Source organism: Antennarius striatus, chromosome 8 (genome assembly GCF_040054535.1).
Source record: "Antennarius striatus isolate MH-2024 chromosome 8, ASM4005453v1, whole genome shotgun sequence".
NCBI lineage: Eukaryota > Metazoa > Chordata > Actinopteri > Lophiiformes > Antennariidae > Antennarius > Antennarius striatus.
The window spans coordinates 2201423-2221874 of record NC_090783.1 but is presented as its reverse complement, the minus strand read 5'-3'; the positions used below and the strand labels follow the sequence as shown (position 1 = coordinate 2221874).

The window sequence follows — 20452 nt, the reverse complement described above, 5'->3', positions numbered from 1 at the left end:
AAAAGTTTCTTGAAAGTTCATTGGATTGATTTAAACAATTTTCGATACTTTCGTGAACTTAATGTAGGTGTAAAATAATCTTCACATATTATACCGTAGTATCAAGAGTATGTTTTAGGCAGGGTTTACCTGCAGTTCATCGATATGCCTCTAGATGGCGTTGATTCCTCTGGATGGCCGGAACACTCATTAACCTGCAGTTCCTTAATACGCCACTAGTTGGCAATATCTAATTGTGAATGGACGGATACTAATTAACCTGCAGTTCATCAATATGCCAGAAGATGGCGATAATACCTCAATGGACAGGGACACCTACGACCGCTGTTGTGCTCATGTGTGCGTCATCCATCAAAATGTCTACCTGTCTAAGAGGCCACAACACCTTCTGATGTCAATGCTGCTTCGGATAGTGTCACCTGTACTCTGTAGTATTGGATTAAAAGGGTTTCCCATCTCGGATGACGTCTGGATGAATCTGACAAAGACTATGAGACATTTCACATTTCTTGGATGAGCCATCAGACGTCGCTGCACCCAGAGAATCATCATCATCATCATGAGAGCTGCTCTCTGTATTTTTTCTGACAGGGTTTTTATAGTTCTGTGACTCCTGTGTGAATTCTCTTTAGGTTTGGGTTTGAAGGCAGAATATGAGCCCGTATTTCTGTCCAGTCTGCCTGTGTCCGCTGGGCCTTCCTCCAAATGTCACAGACGGTTTTATGCTGTGTCTTCTGGAAAATAACACCAGGAGAAAACTCATGGTGTGACGCATCATAACCGAATATCTCTAAAGCGTTTGTGCTGCCATATGGTCGCCACACCATAATTTAGTGAAGACACTAATTATAAGAATTTCATACTCCTTTGCGTGAACAGAATTGTCAAATTCTGCTCATTACACTTGAGTTGACCCCTCGTGGTGACCCCACCTGTTGTTATCGCCGCTGCCTTCAGCTGAAATTCCCAAATTGCATTGCTTCCGACTCTCTGGCGCCCCAATCAGTGTGAACCGCTGACAGGCTCAGAGCTCCAACAGGAGGGGAGAGGTTTGGATGTTTTCTACCTGCCAGCACAATGTTACTACAATACCAATTAGACTGTAAATAGCCTGATCCGAGGCCTGGTAATGATATCACAGAGGTGGCGTCTTAATGATGTCTCTACCGGCAGGAAAATCCATGCATATGAGTATATATGGAAAACAACAGATTCATACAGATGATAGTGAAATGTTTTTTCTCGAAAATCTATAATAAATTAAACGCATTGGAGGCGATTCATGAAGTGCATCCTGTCAAAGCTGGCTCTATTAGATTGTTTAAAGACATCCTTAAAAACCAGGAGACTATTTACAATGCTAATTATTCGTTGTTGTCAGATGTTTTAATTGCCTCCGAAGACATGTCTAATTAAACCTCGGTGGTTTTGTGTGCCACATGGAAGCGTGCAGACACGTACTCGCTGCCTGCCACCCAGGATTGTACGTTTATTCAGGTTTAAATGTCACCGGCCTGTGAAACAATCGCATCCACGGGCGAGTGTGTGCGAGATCCCCAGGGTCAGGATTAACATCCACTGGTGTGGCTCCATATCTGACCTTTATGAGTGGATAAGTACTTCTCTCCAGGGTCTCATTTGTCTCACTTTACCCATACGGCCCCCCCACCACCCCCTCACACACACACATACACACACACACACACACACACACACCACAGACTGAATCCAGGCTCATATTGATGTGCTTTGGAGCTTTTTAGGGGCTCCAGGTCTGACATATGCTTAAAAAACAATTAAGGCCTCTGAGCACAAAAACATGAATTTATGATTAAATAAAAAAACAATCAAAATTCAGGAAAAATCCTATAATTAGTTTGTTTATCGTTGAGAGCTTCAGCCTAATCTTCCTCAGTGGATTTGTTGATGATTTTTATCGTTTTCAAGGGTCACATTCTGTCACGTTAGGCTTAAATTGATAAATTCGTGCTTGAATTGGACTTTAAATATTTGTGTATGATTTAGAGGCAGGACGGACCTCAAGGTAAAGATTATAGATGTTAATTTGCAAAGAAAAGCTGTGAGTATTGAATCGGCCGCGCCGTCGTGGCGCATCCGTCTCCAAACCGTTACGCACGGGAAACACGCAGCGTGCGCAAAAAGGAGGCCCTTAAAAAGTTCCTGAAAGCCTGACAGCGACGGAAAGTAATCAAAAAATGCTCACCGAGTTTGACCCAGATGTCTGAGAGCCGAAGGAACGGCGATTAAGCGCCGCGTCAGGCTCGTATTTACCGCGGAGCGGAGCGCCTGTTTGTCTGGAGAGGCTTTTGTGTCGCTTCCTCTTTTGTGGCGCACGTGCGTCGTCAACAAACGCACGCGCTAATCGTGCATTTACATTATTTATTTATTTGTTTGTTTATTTATTTATTTATTTACTGCTATTGTTGCAGTGATGGAATATGGGTTGGAGGACATCTGGGTTTTTTTCTCTATGTGTGTGTGTGTGTGTGTGTGTGTGTGTGTGTGTGTGTGTGTGTGTGTGTGTGTGTGTGTGTGTGTGTGTGTGTGTGTGTGCAGTAATGAGAAATGCTTATCACCCCCGTCCAGCCCGTCAGCTGTTGCCCCAACAAACCTACAGGTGGGCCAGAAGTGCCCCATTGATCCCCAACATTCTGATTGGTTCCTGCAGAAACGGAGCGGATTTAGTTGATTGGGGTTTAGGGGCTCTATTAATGCCGGGAAATGATGTTTCTTATTACCTGGGATGAATTGAAATCATTTTTTTTATGTAATTGGAATGAGGGACTAGAATAAAAAGAAGGCAGAGCTGAGGAGCAGAAAAACGCATCCCTCCACATTTTACTCGCATTCTCTAATCCAAGCCGGGGGTGCTTTCCACATCACAGGGGGTGTCTTTTTTTTTTTTTTTAGCACCAGAGAAGCACATTTTAGCATAATACTAACAAGAACCTTGACAATTAGTTCGACAGGAGAGGGGACGTCGGGGCAAAGAGGCAGCGGGGCGGCCGGTGGGGTGAAAGCCAGGAATAAAAGCCCCGGGATAAAGGGAACGGAGGAGATGGAAAGGAGTGTGTGACTCCAACAAGCTTTAATTAGTTTACTTTTATTTTCTAATGATGAGCGCAGAAAAAAAAACTTTTTTTTAAATCAATGAATACAAGTCAAAACATCTCCATACAAATATTTGTCAAGGTCGGAGAGTTAAATTTGAACTAACAGCCGTTTTCAGCTGCACATTTGGTCAAAAATGAACCTCTGATGTTGTTTTCATTCAGAAAAAATATTTAACTCTTGAAATTTCTGTAAACTGGATTATATGGACTCTCAGTGTCGTCACGTGACCACTGCGTCGCTGTGGTCACGTGACGTTTGACCTCCGCTCTGACTTCTTGACCCCTAGAGTTTATAAAAACGTTTTTGCCCTATTTTTACTATGATAGTGATTATTCAGAGTGCAGCTGAATAAACTTTGCAAGATGCATGAAATTTGACACCCAAAGCGAAAAATAAATATTATTTTTATTCACATGTAACTCATCTTTGTCCAAACATTGGCCTCTAAGTGAAATGGAAATGTTGTAACGACCCAAAACAAACCAACGTGAGCAAAAACGGAAGCCCTGATGAGCATTTAGTTCACATCTAGTTTTTATTCTCATACTATAATAATAATTAAAATTTCATAAAGTTTGTCAGTTGGCTTGAAATGTTTAAAATCTTTCTTTTCTTAATTTAAACATTTTTATAGTTACTGCTCTATTTTTTGGAATGCTATCCGCTAACCATTCCAGTAAAATGCTAATAGCGATGAGCGTGGACAACGGCGAAATGCGTCTCATTCTGTTGCTGATTGTGTGGGTTTTTTTATGGGGGGGGGACCTCACCGGATTGGACAACAGCTGCGTTGGAGGACGGAGAGGAGTGACAGTGAAACATGTAATGTGTGATTTTCAGGCAGATGACAGGACAGACAGAAGGGGTCCTCAACCAGGACATACAACGTTAACAGGATTGGAAATGGTACCCACCAGCTGGAGGAGGGGAGAGAGAGAAAGAGGGGATGAGAGTCAAACGTGGGACGAAGGAGGGGCGTCGACGGCGGGAGGAGTGTTATACATCATGTTTGAGAAGGAATTAACTGTCATTTAGAGTCCACCAGAAGACACGTTTGGGTTTGTTTGGGGGGTTTTTTTTGTCGTAATAGCTTAGAAGAGATGGATTAGAGGGATAAAAAAAAGAAAAAACTAACAGAAAAAGAAAGAAAGAAAGGAAAATGGCGGAGATAAGAGGAATGAATCTGTTAAACACATCATCAAACGATGCAAGGCACAGCAGGGGGGCCTCGGGATACACCCTAGAGTTGGGTGGTGTGTGTGTGTGTGTGTTTAGTTTTCTATCGGCCTAATAAACCATCCATCTGCAGACAGAGGAGGACGAGTGGAAGTAGGGAAAGCGGGGTGACGCTACTCTTTACCCTCCTTTCAGATACAGTCCTAAACCCCGGCGTGTTTTCTTTTGATGCCTGTCGATACCGCTTGCGTGATGATGTCATACGGCGCACACACACACACACGCAGAAGCGAGGGGAGGGAGGCATGATCAAAGAAAAAAAAAAAAAAGGGAGGGGATGAAGACGCAGGAGAGGATATATCCAAAGACAACAACAGGACAAAGATGGCGACCGCTTCTGCTGTGGGACGTCCACTGGCGTCCACACCTCCGGATCACCAAGAGGAACCCCGGACGTGCGTTCACACCCTTTATTCTAAACGGGATGACCACCGGCACGACGTACCGGAACCACCAAGCCAACCTCGGCCACCGTTACCGCCGGGCTAACACGGTAAGACCTCCCCGTCTACCTTTAGCCGTTTCCTCCGCAACGCCCCGACGTCTGGTTCCCATCGCTCCATCCAGAGGGGTTTCTCATGAGTTGCCATTCTTTATAATAACACATTTTCTTGCCATTTTCTTCTCCCCCCCACCCCCCAAAGCCCTTTCATCATGGTCTTTTTGCCTGTTAATATAGGCCTCTCTTTTGCCATCAAAGGCAGCACATCAATTGCCTTGACTCCCAAGTGTATGTGTGAGGGCGAGAGAGAGAAAGAGAGAGGAGAATAAAAAAAAAAAAGAAAGGAAAAACAGCAAGTATCAAAGATCAAGGCACGCTTTCATGCTTGATTTTTTTTTTTTTGGCCTTGGTTGTGTTTTTTTTTTGGGTTTTTTAGCTTTCCATCATCTCGCCATCGTCCCTTCTTTTGGGAGAAGCGTTCCGCAATCCGTCGGTGTTTTTCCTTCACCTGAAAAAAAAAAAAAAAGACAAGAAAAAAATCAAATCGGACGCATTTTTTTTATCTCAAAGTGGAAGCAAAGACATTTTTTTTTTTTCCCCCCCTGGTTTTTTTCTTTGATAATATTCTGTCGCTAGAAAGAGGTCCGGAGAGTCTCTGCCCACGATGATGACAATACGTGAAACAATATTTGAATAAGCAGCAGGAGGGCAGCCAGCTTAATCCACTGTGGCTAATCCAGTATTGGTGCAGGCCAGATTGGTTTGCTGGAGTATTCAAGCCCGTCACAATACACATCAGCAGGACGCCATGGCAGATATACTGACACTCCTACTGCAGGCACGGCTGGGAAAGGCCAGCAGATGGATGGATGGATGGATGGATGGATGGATGGATGGATGGAATGGAATGGAGATTGACCGACGGACGACTGCATGAATCGATTGGAACCCCTTCATATTGATTCAGGCGTTTTATTTATTTCACACGTCTAACTTTATTATGTCATGGGAATTAAAAAGCAGACGTTTCAGGATTAAAGACGAACGAGTGTCTTCAGCATCTCCGCACCTGAAATATCAACATCTAACAGAATAAAAGGGTCGACTGTACCAAGGTTCTCCCTTCCTTTTGTCTCCGACGGTCATTCCAGCCAAATAAAATACTTGTCTTCAATTAATTTTCTTAAAGAGCAGAGCTCTGTTGCTCTTTCAAGAGGTATATAATGAAGATTTCACTCTCTGTGAGGATCTAAATGGGTCTTTGTGCCAGGAGGCCCCCGAAGAGATAAGCCTGTTTCTGACAGGCCTCCATACAGACGCCCCAAATCTGCTGTGGCAGCTGGAACAAAGGGGACCCCCTGAGCTGGACCGACGCACCGACAAAAAAACCTCAATCCCATCCGTCTTAAAAAAGGGGGCTGCTTCAGTTTAAGAATTAATAATCCACTGTTAACAACTCACTGGAAATGGCTGTTCTCTCCTGCTTAGAGAGTCGCCCACGGGGGCGCCGTCTCCGCGCCCCAAACCCCAGATAGTTCAAAATGAGATAGTCAGGATCGGCTACCGATGTGGTGATTAATCAACGCCGGGATATTCTCATCGTTTTCTGCTCCGATGGAGACACCTGGAAGGTCCCACAGACAATGAACACGAGGAAGGAAAGATAAAAACCTGTTAGCGGTAGCATCGGTGTTTGCTTTGAAACTGCAGATTCCCTAGAGGATTTTTAAATAAGATAAAAATATGCTTTAAAAAAAAAACAAAAAAAACTTGAATTGGAGTGAAAACACTCCCACAAGCCTTCAAACACTTCATCTGAATAATTTAAAGACCAACTGAATCTTTCCAAATAATTACCTTCACGTTTTAATAACCCTCTCCACCCCTTTAAACAAACAGAAAACCAAGTCATTCTCACACTTCTTCACCTGGGAGCGTGAATGATTGCTGGAGGCTACATTTTGATAGCATCCGTTTTCCAGTCCTGATGCTAAGCTGAGCTACGCTAACGTTGGCTCTAATGGATGGGCAGATCGCTGGAAATGGAAAGAGAGAGAGAGAGAGAGAACATGCGACCAGGTGTATCAGCATCCCTCCTCATGAGATGACCTTTCTTCATCTAAGAGCTCACACACACACACTCACACACACACACACACACACACATATAGACACACATATATAGTTAAGATTCATTATAGATTCATAAGTGCCAACATGCCCCCAACCCCTCCTCACCAAGACATCATAAAGGTCAAGTTCATCTTCCTCAGTATTCTCTCTTTGTCTCCCATCCCTCCCTCCTCATTGTCTCCTGGGCTCCCGCGGCAACCATAACAACACCAGCCTGTTGCAGCACCAACCTGTGTGTGTGTGTGTGTGTGTGTTTACTGCTGAGGATATAAGGCAGAACGATAGGAATACATTTACATAATGAAGTGTGTTTAATGCGGCCGTGAGGATCTGCCAGTCAGACACACTGTAAAACATTTCATCAACATTTTCTCAAGCAAACAAGCCGGCGTGTCTTCATCATCATCGCCCTTCATCACCTGCAGTGTTTGGTGACAGTGATAAGTGGGATATTAGCATCAGTACATCTGTCATCTACTTTTTTTAAATATGTATTTATTTCACAATAAATTCCAAATAATGTTACACACAACCGGAATAAGAAGTTGTTTAACGTGTTATTTTGTTGTTGTTGTTTCCATGGTAACATAGAATTTTTAAGGCATCTCTGAGAGCTGGTCGTTTTATCATATTTAGGCAACTTAAAATCTAAAATGCATTTTAACCACATTATGAAAATTAATTATTTCATCTTATATCTTTTGCAAACACCTAATCCTAACTACACATTCCAGCTTCCCTGAGCTTTATAGAGGAAATATAACCACGAGGAGGTAAATGAGCCTTCTAAAAATATTTAAATGTTTCTGTAATTATTGAATAGATTATTTTATAGTAACTCTGCTTGTTCTTTACCCGCACACCCCTCAGGGTTTCTCACAAGAATGGAGCATTAATGCATTGTTTGAGCCTGAAATAGCCTCAGACGTTGGGAATAAAACAGATAGATAAATGGATTGTTATTTAATTCACACTCATGTTATTTAATATTATTCCTCTCTCATTGTGTGCATATAGACCCTCTGGAGGCTGTACAAAAACTTGACAAATACCAGAAATAAAACACTGATGTGAACATATGTCTGTTTTTTATCTGTTCTTCAGCTTCGGACCTCCATGGGGGGCCCGTCCACCCCGGAGTGGCCAGAGATGAGGCCCGGGGTCTGGACCTCACCTGAGCCCCCTGACCCTGATGATTCCTGGTGTGAACAGCCACCAGGAGCGACGGTGAATTACTTGTTTAACGACTAAATTTCGTTGTTTGACTTAGACGTGTTCAGAATTCATATTTACACATGAAAATGAAGTCTAATTACATACTCATGTACGTTCAGAGCCTTTTGGCAGTAACGTTCGCAGTCAAAAAGATCTTTCATTTTACTATCCAAACTATGAATTTCAATATTGTGGGTCGTCACATCCATATGATCCAACCTCCTCTGTGCATGGAATGAATGGATCTCTCTCTCTCTCTCTCTCTCTCTCTCTCTCTCTCTCTCTCTCTCTCTCTCTCTCTCTCTCTCTCTCTCTCTCTCTCTGTCTCTCTCTCTCTCTCTGTCTCTCTCTCTCTCTCTGTCTCTCTCTCTCTCTCCCTCTCTCCCTCCCTCCCTCTCTCTCACTCTCTCCCAGCAGCGGTGGCTGCTCGGTGCTCTTGACTGACTGACAGCCCGGAGAAGGCGCCTGACATGCGGGATGCTCAGGTGGCAATCCTCGCCCTGTGTCCAGTCAGTCACTGCGCCCACGGAGGTGGGCTCCGCTAACTGAACACCTGTGTGGAGGTAAGTTAAGCTTTCCTTTGTCTGTCATTGTCTCTCACTGACATGTGTCTCAGATTTGTCTCGTTCATGATTACCTGGAGGAAAGTACAGAAAACTGCACCTGCCGACGGTTTGTCTGTTTCTGCTCCCCAGTCCGGCTCTTTTAATTTTATTTCAGTTTTAATTCTTCCAGGATTGTGTTCATTTCTATCTAAATGTGTTGCACAAGCAACACCCAAATATTATAATAACGGAGCTGATAATCAGATTCTATTTAAAGGCTAGCGACTGTATAGAAATGCATGGTATAATTGTCAAATCATGTAATGACATGTTTCTGCCGCTAGAGGCGCTGGCACACGTTTCGCTCCCATCACGTAGAAGTACGACAAATAGAACCGTTATGATCTTAAATTAATTTAGATTTACTTCAGCATTGGTAGTTTATATTTTTATAAAATTTTTTAGATACGGATCGTACTTTGTATTCCACGGTAATTACATGTAATAAGCAGAATACTGAGCTATGCTTACATTTTAAGTTAATCAAAAAGGTAATTTATTTAGCCTTTTTTCCACTCTGCCTGCAATATTTTCTGTTTCTATGAAAGATGTAAATGTGAATATGAAGGTTCTTCATATCATATGTCCAAAACAATATACACTTGAGCTCACCAAGGGAATAATAGACATGTTGTACGTCGATTGTTGAAATCGTGTGCAGAGACTGTTAGAGGATTGTTGTGTAGATGACCCTTATATGTAACAAATATCCCCTTTGAGGTAATTTATAAGCCTGCAAAATTATCCACACGTACTCAACAGAATAGAATATCATGGAAAATTATCTTTTTTCCCCCATGCAATTTGATTAAAACTATAGATTTATTACACATAAGCTGGAATGTTTCAAGCGTTTTGTGTATCATTTAATAATTAAATGTTTTAGTTAAATTAGTATCAAACATTAAATCAGAGAAGTATGTCCATTCATGCACCCGGCACCTCCTTTTGCATGAATCCTTGCATCAGCAGCCTGGAGGTGTTCCACCTGTATTACACCTGATGTGTTCTGGACGACCAGGCTGTTCTGACAGCAGAATCTGGAAAGGAAATCAGCATTTCTGTGAACTTCTCAGCTGATGGAAGCATGAAGTGATCTAAAATCTCATAATAGACACCAAAAAATCCGGACCACCATGCATTGGTCCAGATCTTCTTGTCTTGAGCCCAGGTGAGACACTTCCAATGTCCTCTGGTTCAAGAGTGGCTTGACACTTGGAATTCCCTTCTTGCATCGCATCTCCTGGACACATCCATGTCTGATGTCTCTTGATGCTCCGACTACAGCTCCATTCCACTCCTTATGAAGCTCCACCAAGTTCCAGAATCAGACTACAGGAAGATTAATATCCATAAAATATTCTAATATTTTGGATTTTTTTCTTTAGTATGCAATTATCAAAAAAAAATTTAAAAAGCTTGAAACATCTCAGAAATAATTCACAAAAAGTTTTCTAACTTATTATAACACTTAAATGCTGCTTTACGTGATAATTCATCGTCTGTGTTTTGTCGCTTCTATTCGACGTGGTTCTATAAACGTGATACACAAACACACGCCCGCGCACACACGCGTGCGCGCGCCACACAGGGTCGGCGTGCACGCCCGTATTCTCTCGCTCTGTGTTATTGCTCGCAAAGCAGCCACCATGGGGAGTTGAGGGGCAGTCGACGGGTCATTTTTCGTTCATATTTGATATCAGAAATTATCCATATGCTGCGTTGTGAAGCACACAGTTCGCGCCAATATCCCCAATGCAGCGGATTACGGGGATCGGGCTTTCAGAGACGGTAGGAAAGACACTTTTGGTGGAAACACCAGGACGTAAACGCACCTAGCTAAGCTAGCCAGCTAAACGAGCTAACCACAGCTAGCTAACACCCCAAGCTAGCTGGCGCTCCAGTCAGAGTGGGAAAACGTGCCCTCGCTTCCCCGTTTCGTTTGCTCTCACATCGGCTGTTTGGTTGTGCGTTAGCCAGGCAGAAAGTTGTGTCGACTTTAGTAGAAGTTTGCTGGGGATTAATAGCCGTACGGAGCTTGTGTGGAAGTGTTGTGCATGCAGGCCCTTGTGTGGTTCTAGAGTTTGTTTCTGTACCCATCCCCCACCTTCTCCACAGGCCGAGATGAATGAGATTCTCACTTCAAAGCGTTGGCACTGGTGGTGGCATTGCAACACGGCTAGCTAGCTAGCGTTAGCATCTTAACATTAGTTGGCTATTCAGAAAAGCAAATGAAGTGTGAGCTTTAGTTTTTCACTACTCTTAGCGCTAGCTTTGGAGCTAAGCTAAGAACTTGATGGTGAACTTATGATTAAACTTCTAAAACATACAACATCAAAGTGTTTTTTTTCTTCTTTTTGTCTAGTATCGGACTCTGGTTGGTATTGATAGCATCTAATGCTAACTTTTATGTGTTAACAAGTTTGCATAGTCAATCAGCAATCCATAAAAATGTGTAAATGTAGTGAAAAGGTTCTGACACTCTTCCACAAGTAATTCCTCCAAACTGATTCGTTGTGTGTTTGCTCATCTCATCCCCCCAGGTTGTTGCTTATTTACAGTATTATGTACCTGACACAGGGAAGGGTGTGAAAGATGAATCCGACATCTTTACGATTTATGGACAGTATTTTCTGCACTATAAGGCGCACCTAAAAGCCTTTAATTTTCTCCAAAACCGACAGTGCACCTTTTAATCCAGTGTGTTTTATTTGTGAAGAAAGTTTTGAAATAGGTCATTCATTGAAGGTGCACCTTATAATCAGATGCACCTTATAATCCAGTGCGCCTTATATATGAAAAATGTTAGTCCAGTGCGCTTTATAGTGTGGAAAATACTGTAATGTCTTTTTCTTTGTGTTGACTTGTTGCTCCAGCTCACTGCTTGTCTTGTTTCCGTCACAGGGTGAATTGTATGCCAGCAAAATCATTGCTAGAAGGCAAGATTTGACCTCTGCCTTGTGCAATCAGAGACATGAGTGTTGTCAGAGAATTACATGGGATCGGGTACAGGGGTGGCGGTGGGGTCGTGGCCTCTCTAAATGGCCCTACCCACTTTACCGAGGATGCGCCGCGGCCCCCGGTTCCTGGTGAGGAGGGATCTGATGTGGACCCACCAGTCCAGTCAGTCAGTACCCGTCCAAACGCCCTCACCCAAACCCTTGGCTATCTCCCGTCGTCCTCGTCATCAAAAATGGGGGATCCATCCAGCTACACGCCTTCCTCATCATCTGCGACCCCGCGGCGCCCCGATTTGGATTTGGGGTACGAACCCGAGGGCTCCGCTTCACCAACTCCACCTTACCTGAAGTGGGCCGAGTCCCTCCACTCTCTCCTAGACGACCAGGAAGGCATCCAGCTGTTCAGAAACTTCCTGTGTCAGGAAGGGTGTGCGGACCTTCTCGACTTCTGGTTTGCTTGTTCGGGCTTCAGGAAGACCAGCCAGGAGAAGAGGGCGAAGCTGGCCAAGGCCATCTACAGGAAGTACATTGTGGATGGAAGTGGGATTGTGTCCAGGCAAATAAAAGCAGCCACCAAGAGCTTCATCAGAGATTGTGTTGGGAAGCCACATCCAGACCCTGCCATGTTTGAACAGGTAATAAAAGTGTTGTAATTTAACAATATCAGAGGTTTCCAGTAAGATCAGTGGATGTTGGATGACACTGACTGAAGATAGAAATTTATAAAATGTATATTTTGTCCTTTTTTTTCCATCCCCCAACATAAAAATATTACAAATGACAGATATTTTAATTTTGGGAGGATGTGTCGTCTTTAAATTGTGATCCAGGAATAGGAATAACCAGACAAAGCCAGAGAGGTTTACATAAATAACAAGTGAAGATTTATGTTGCTCATTTAAAACCATCATGAAAACTTGTCTTCATGTTTGTTCTAAATTTATTCAGTGCTGAAAACGTGTTTAGTTGAACTCCGGGTGTTCTCAACGCTCGGTGGCCTGGACAGCCTAAAATGACCCCCCCATGCTGGAAAATCACATGTTTAAATATTGGTCAGTGTGATGTTGACGGAATGAATGAATGAAATGGAACTCATTTGTGAGGGTGGAGCAGCGACCAGATGGGGGTCAGAGCACACAGGCTGGAGTATAGCTGTAATGTATCTTCACAAAAATCACCATTCCTTGGCTGTCTGAGTCAGTGAACCTCAGTGGACGCTCCAAACTGCTAACAAGATGTTGGGGACTCCGATCCACTCTCATTTGTTGTTGTGGAACAAGTGGAGATGCTTCAAAATGCTCCCAAAATCAAAAAAAAAAAATTTTTTTAGAATGATTTTTGTGGACTTGGGCCAGGATTGAATGGTTACTGGAGCAAAAAATTTTTTGAAGCAGTGCCTCATTAAAGGAAGAGTCAATTCTGAATCAAATGTGTATCCATGGCTCGTGATGACAACACACACACACAGACACACACACACATGACCAGCAGACTGCTAGCATCAGTCAAGAGAGATTTCCCGACAGAGCTAACAGTGTTTCAGGGGAAAGTCGATAAGTAAGTAGTGAAAAAAAGAAGTGGGTCAACACTTTTAAGACGTGTTTATTTCAGTTTGAAACTCATTCATCAATTATCTACACTAAATCAGTGGTTAGAAGTTGTTTGAAATGAAAGTAAGACTTGTTTATTTGTGTTTGTTTGTTCCAGGCCCAGATAGAGATCCAGGGCATGATGGAGGAGAACACTTACCCTTTATTCCTTAAATCTGATCTGTACCTGGAGTACACCCGGACAGGAGGAGAGAGCCCCAAGCCGAACCCCAGCGATCAGAGCCTGTCTTCGGGTCCAGCTAAGCCCGTGCCTGGGTACTTACCCACACTCGCTGAGGATGAGGAGTGGAGGTGAGACGAAGCATCGGCCGTCGACCAGAAAAACAAAAGCGTAAATTAGTCCAAAAAAGACTATCTCAGAATTTGAAGACATTCTCACACATTGTATGGCTCAACCTGCCACTGAAGTGTTAGATTCACATGTAGATAATTAAGCCAAATGTCGAAGGAAAGTGTTCTTGTCATTGGAATCGGAATAATGAGGCTGTGTGAGCGTCTATACATCCAGAAGGAACCCTGTCTTTTGTTTTAATGAAGTCGACCTACTTTATAAGTGACAACCTTAGAATGAGGGTGAGAAAATACATTTTTACAGCATTTCCTACATTTCTAGTGAACAAAAGTATTCACACTCAAAAAGTTTTATTAGATTGGGTGAAATTGGTCGTGTTGTACAATATGTTAAAGATAAACCCACCAGTTTTTTCAATATGTCATGGTTTACTGCTGATTTAATGTGCGTGTTCTGTTTGAGGCTGATCTAATTCTAACTAGTTTATAGACTGAAGAGTGTTGTAATCTCCAAATTCGTCGTCGTGTCCCTGGAAGATCATCGTATCTCATAAGAAAAACCAACCGTAACCTCGTTTCAGGTGTGGAGGAGGAGGAGGAGGAGTGAGGGAGGTGGAGGAAGAGAAAGACGAGGAGGAGTGCGGAGACACGCCAGCTGGTCGGCTGACTCACTGCCTGCTGATGCAGACGGCGCCGCAGAGAGCCTCGGCCAACCGGAGGAGGCAGGACAGCAGGGAGTACAGGTGTGTGTGTGTGTGTGTCAGAGTTAATGTTATTACCTAAAACAATATGTGATCATATAATATTGTGATGCCACCATCCTTTCCCTGGTGATTATTAATGACATCTTTGTATTTCGTCTGTATTAACATCACCATGGAGTTCAGGAGCGCGTTAAAGTATAAATCTATTGATAATCATTCCTCCAACAGTTGTTTTCTTCCCTTACAATCACATATCTGTTCATTCTTTGACTTCCTGGTCGTAGATATTTACGTTTAGTGTGAAAAATGAGCAGATGAGCTGATATTCATGCCTTGATATTCAAGCTGCAGTCTGATGTCTCCCCCCCCACCCCTCAGGCCGTGGCGGGAGCCGGTGAACCCCTACTACGCCAACATGGGTTACGCTCGCGCTCCAGCAACCAGTGCCAACGACAGCGAGCAGCAGAGCATGTCGAGCGACGCAGACACACTGTCACTGACCGACAGCAGTGTGTAAGAACACACACACACACACACAGCTGATGCGTGAACGACAGCTCCGCTCACGTCCACGTTTGACCGACGCGTGTCGTTGTCTTCCCCCGTGCAGAGATGGTATTCCTCCATACAGATATCGGAAGCAGCATCGCAAGGAGATGCATGAAAGTGCCAAAGCCAATGGACGTGTGCCCCTACCTCATATACCTGTGAGTTCCGTGAACACGACTCATTAAACCTCACACCAGCAGCTGCATTCACGCCGCGCCGACACGGGGTGACCCGTTTCCAATAGCAGCAGGGATGTGTTTATCAGTCTCTGCAGCCGTAATTATTTATGAAGCAGGCAACAATAGATTTCTCATAATGAGACAAATAACGACAGTTTAGTTATTTATTTACTACAATTAACTCTAGGTATTGCAATTTCCTGCGTTAGCTAAAATGTATTTACTGATGGAAAAGGCGTCGGCGGTTTCGCAGCAGATGTGTGGCAGGAATTTCGTGGCTTATTGTTGTTCTCTTCTCTGTATAAAGCGCACGTACCGCATGCCAAAGGACATCCACGTAGAGCCTGAGAGATTTGCGGCAGAGCTAATCAGCAGGCTGGAGACGGTTCTCAGAGAGAGGGAGGCTCAGGAAAGACTGGAAGAGCGGCTCAAGAGAGTCCGACTGGTGAGCGTCGATCTGATCGAGTTAATCCGCAACGGAACGAGTCGGTCTGCTTGTTCTCAGTCGGAAAAGAAGTCATCGGAAATACCGATAATTCTCCTTCCCCAACAGGAAGAAGAAGGGGAAGATGCTGACATCTCCGTGACGACCTCCATGTCTTCTCACGGCATACCACTCCCCCTCCCCTCGTCGTTTCCGCCTCTCTATGGCGCCCGTTACTCAGAGACCACTGCTAACACCGCCACGGTCGCCACCTACGGCGGTCTGGTCGCCATGGAGGACTCCCACGACGACGACCCGGAATCTATTTTGGATGAACACGTGCAACGCGTGATGAAGACCCCGGGCTGCCAGTCGCCGGGGGCAACCAACAGCACCTTAGGAGGAGGAGGGGGAGGAGGAGGTCGTCATACTCCTCCCAAAGCATCGCGTTCGCCCGACGGAGGGACGGGGCCGCCTCATTACCCACCACACCGAGCAGGAGGTCACAGTATTCCTGCAGCAGGGGTCAAAGGTGAGAGGCTCAGAGCCTGAGGAGGGGGTGTATGTGTTGGTTTGCTTTTAAAGCATTTAAATTCAGGATGTGATTCAGGATGCTCTGAGGGGGGGTCCAGTGTGATGCTGACAGTCTGTTTCTCAGGTCTGCATCACCACAAGCAGCTCTATCACCACCGGGGAAGAGAAGGGCAGGATGAGGGGGGCTCCAGGTCTCAGGCCAGCGTCATGTGGAACGGAGACTCATCCAACCAGTACGCAGGGAGGAGTCGTAACTACGCCGACGGGGCGGGGGCCAGCACGCTGGAGGGCGTGGGCTACAGGTAAAACGCCAGCTCGGCTACAGGCGTCCAGATTTTCGCGTTTCGTCCGAACGACTTCCCGACTGATCGTCACGTTGTCGGGTTCGCTCCGCAGCAGCAAAGGCAGCACGCTGACGCGGCGAGGCTGCAAGAAGGCGTCGGAGACGTCGGGCAAAGGTGAGGAGGGCGGGCGGGGCGTGGACGCCCAGGTACCGCTGGAGGATCTGGAGAGAAACCAGAAGATCCTGCAGTGGATGATGGAAGGAGACCGACAGAGGAAGAGCTCGCACGGGTGAGTGACGCCGCGACGCCACAGGAAGTGGAACCGGTGAAACGACTAAAACGAGAAGAGAAAACATTGTAGATTTATGAAGAACATTTACGGTTGGTTTCCCAGCGGCAGCACCAGCAGCTCCAGGCGGACGGCCACCAGCAGCGAGTCCCCCCGCCCCACCTCCGTGGAGCGACCCGGCGCCGTTCACCCCTGGGTTTCCGCCCAGCTGCGTAACAACCCGTCGTCGGTGTCGTCCGCCATCGCCGGCTCGTCGTCCACCCAGGTCCAACCCTCGCACCCCTTCATCCAGGACCCGGCCATGCCCCCCAACCCGGCTCCCAACCCCCTCACCCAGCTGGAGGAGGCCAGGAGGAGGCTGGAGGAAGAGAGGAGGAGGAACGCGCTGCAGCAGGCCAAGCAGAGGTGGGCGGGGGCGAAGGGTTTTTGCGTCCGTTCTGTTTTATTGTTTCTCATTGGAGGCTGAACGTGTGGATCTGTGATTGTTTCAGGCACAAGTCGGGTAAACGCCAGCTGTGTGAGAACATGACGGTGGCGTATTACTTCTGCGGGGAGCCGATCCCGTACCGAACGTCAGTCAAAGGCCGGGTGGTGACTTTGGGCCAGTTCAAGGAGCTGCTTACCAAAAAGGGCCATTACAGGTGAGAAGTGACGCTTGAAATGAAACGTAGGAGAGGAAGGAGGATCATCACCGGTGGGGTTTTATTTTTATTTTATTTTGTTTTGTTTTATTTTGTTTTATTTTGTTTTTGTTTTTATTTATTTATTTTTTCGTGCAGGTTCTACTTTAAGAAAGTGAGCGACGAGTTCGACTGCGGCGTCGTGTTCGAGGAGGTGCGCGACGACGACGCCATCCTGCCCATCTTTGAGGAGAAGATCATCGGCAAGGTGGAGAAGGTCGACTGAAATTCGGGGAACAGGAAGACGAGACGAAGGAGGAGGAAAAAAAAAAAAAGATCATTTGTATAAAAAATCAAATAAAATAAGGAGGTAGGAGGAGAGAGAAGATTTGGGGAGGAGAGAAAAATTCAGCTGTGAGAAAATGGAAACGGGGCGAAAGTAGAAAGATGGAAGTGAGCGATGTTGGACAGGAGGGAGAACGTGCTGCGTAGTAGAAACTTGAATATTGAGGAGGGGGTTAGTTAAACGGGATATTCTGAATATCTGTCTGGATTAAACAGAAAAAAGAAGATGGGCCAGATTACAGGAACGGAACATAAATTATTTCACCCGTCTCGTGTCCGCTGTGGATTATCGAGGAGCGCTGTTTTAAAAATCTGATGTCTGACCAGTCTTCCACTTCCACTGCGATGGATGGATGGGGGTGGGGGGTGGGGTGGGGATGAGGGAGGGAGGAGAAAGTAGTCTTCCACTTCTGCTCTGGAGGGAGCCTGTCCTCCACAGACCATAACGATGCTGCTACATTACCATGGAAACTCTTCAATCGGTGCTCGGGACGGCTAAAAGGAAGCAGCCTTGGTTCCGGCCTTTTCGCTGTTCTCTGTTCCTCGTTCGCTCGTGACAAGAGGAAAAAAGACGGAGGATTCTGGGAGGGGAGGGCGGGGCCGGGTTGTTTGTGGGGGGGGCGGGGGGACTGGAAACTTTGGCCTGCTTCTCCTCTGGTTTGACTTCACAGCCTCAGAACAGAACCTTTTCTCACCCCCGGATTCCTTCCTAGATGTCACGTAGCGACGGCTCACGACTCCACGCCGAGGCCTCAGTTCTCCACACAACTTGTTTACCAAAGCTAGATATTTTTGATAAGACAAGTATCCTCAGCTACTTGTGTCACGTTTATTTGACTTGTGTATGTACGAGGCAGGTACTATTACTTATTAATGCAGCCTAATTTTCGTTATATCTCAAACGTAATGTCGTATTATTGTGTACGCTTCTGGAGCTAGCTCTTTAGTCGCTTCAGGGCGGCCGCCTTTGTTTGTTTCCTCCCCTCCAGAACTCACCGCTGCGCCCCAGCTCCGTAGCGTTAACCCTGGAGCGTGCAGCTCTGTTCTCCCACGTGATGGATTTTTTTTAAATTTTCAACCCCCCCCCCCCCCCCCCAGAGACCACGAAACACACCGCCGGCGTGTCAGCTGACGCGTGTCGTCTTTTTCCTGCTACACTGTGTACATTATCCCAAACTCAACTCTCGGTGCCTGCTCCCCCCCCCCATCCTCTCACCCCCACGCGGGCCATTACCATGACGATCTCGAATGCTTATTCCGAACCGCGTCAACGTCAGCCAAAGAGCGACTCGTGCAAACCGTGTGTCTGCAGCCCCACGATGGGAATCCTCTTCAGCGACGACATTAAAATCTGTTGCTTTGAAAGAGTCATTTTTAGAAAATTATTTGTTTTCTTCGCCAAGAGTGAGGCGGGGGGTGGGGGGGTACCCATGGTAAATAAACAGCTGCAGCTAACAGTTGGGGAGTTTAGCTTGGCATAAAGCAGCCAAACATGGAGCTGAATCTGATTGCTTTTAGTAGCAGATCAATTATGATCAGCCGGCCGATAAATTTATCAGATTAATCTGAACCAATTTGAAAAGATTCACTCAGATAAAAAGCTTCAAAACGGCTTGATCTCAGAACCGTGACGACTGTTTTAGGGCTTGAATCTTCAAAAAATTAACAAATGAACGTCATCCTAAAATGTTATTTAATAATTTATATAATGTTTCTCCGTCAGACCCTCTTTCCCGTCTTTATGCTAACACAAGCTGTCCTGCTGTAGCTTCAAAGTTAACACAGACTTAAGAAACGGTATCAAAATGACGAGATATTGACGTATTTTCAATGAACTGATCAATACATCAGAGCCGAAATGCCAATATATAGACGACGCGCCGTGCAGGTGATGCACTGATCACACACCAGCTAAGAAAGCTGAATGTAATTTGACTTTTTTTTAAAAACCCATCCTGAAAGGAAGTCGTCGTCGTCGTCCCCCTTGAATGATCCAGTCGTCTGTATTGATGTCAAACCGTCGGCGTTTAGAACCGAGCTCCTTTTATCGAATGTGTCCATCAAACAAACACAGGTCCTACCGTCTGTCAGGAACATCACCTGTTCCTGCACAGCATAAAGGGAAACGTAGGACCGGGAGACGCGTTTGTCCTTACTTCAACCCGTTATGCCTTCTATATGAAATTAAAAATTTTAGATATGTATTTGTTTATAAAAAAAAAAAGTAATTTTAATAATCACCAAGCATGTTCTTTATAAGGAATGTTTTCCTCATGAGTTGAATTTTGTTTTTAATGTTTTTTTTTTGTGCAAAGTGCTACGCCCTCCCCCCTGAGATATCTAATCTGTTTTATTCGAATGCCCCGGGGACAGTCGAATGACAACATTTGTTTTTGTTTTTTTAATGATTACAATTCGATGGAACAAAACTAACACCGCATCTGTCGTGTCGTCAGTTTGTGTGAAACACAGTGCCTTTGTCATGTTATCCTTTAAAAATAACTTAAATCCAACCAACCCGTGCTTTTATTGTCGGTGTTTATCTCCAGTCAGACCCATTGTGTTTTGGGTTTTTTTCTTTTCCTTTTTTTAGCTGCAGCCGTGCTCGATCACCTCTGTCCTGATAGACATTCTGCTGTAAATATGTACATTATCATTTCATACGTGTCTTCAAACCTGCACCACATGTCCACGGTGTTTCTGTTTTTCAAAGGTAAACGCCAAGATGTCACTGTGCTGGTTCCACTTGTACATTTCTTTTAAAAAGGTACTTCATAATAAAGATGTTGAATAAATCCTTTATCTCATGTATATTATCATTCTGTAACGTCTGACAGTGCTAACTCAAATTTATGCGTAAGTATTCAGTTTGGTTCAAGGGTACTTCTGCATGAAGG

General features: G+C 45.0%; 1 protein-coding gene across 1 annotated transcript; it reads left to right on the top strand.

The window, feature by feature from the left end:
* Window positions 1–10401: 10401 nt before the first annotated feature.
* Window positions 10402–20350, top strand: LOC137600235 (axin-1-like). Its single transcript, XM_068321748.1, has 13 exons — window positions 10402–10557; window positions 11671–12361; window positions 13434–13627; window positions 14209–14370; window positions 14710–14844; window positions 14942–15038; window positions 15367–15504; window positions 15613–16015; window positions 16142–16319; window positions 16414–16590; window positions 16696–16995; window positions 17082–17231; window positions 17370–20350. Exons 2-13 carry the CDS (start codon window positions 11741–11743, stop codon window positions 17494–17496), a joined length of 2682 nt encoding a protein of 893 aa, XP_068177849.1. The 5' UTR covers window positions 10402–10557; window positions 11671–11740; the 3' UTR covers window positions 17497–20350.
* Window positions 20351–20452: the final 102 nt, after the last annotated feature.

Bases quoted from the DNA above. Each gene is read 5' to 3' on its own strand.
- LOC137600235 (XM_068321748.1), top strand. From the start codon at position 11,741: ATGAGTGTTGTCAGAGAATTACATGGGATCGGGTACAGGGGTGGCGGT. The intron at 16,591-16,695 runs GTGAGTGACGCC...TTGGTTTCCCAG, and splicing joins CAGAGGAAGAGCTCGCACGG to CGGCAGCACCAGCAGCTCCA. The intron at 16,996-17,081 runs GTGGGCGGGGGC...TGATTGTTTCAG, and splicing joins CTGCAGCAGGCCAAGCAGAG to GCACAAGTCGGGTAAACGCC.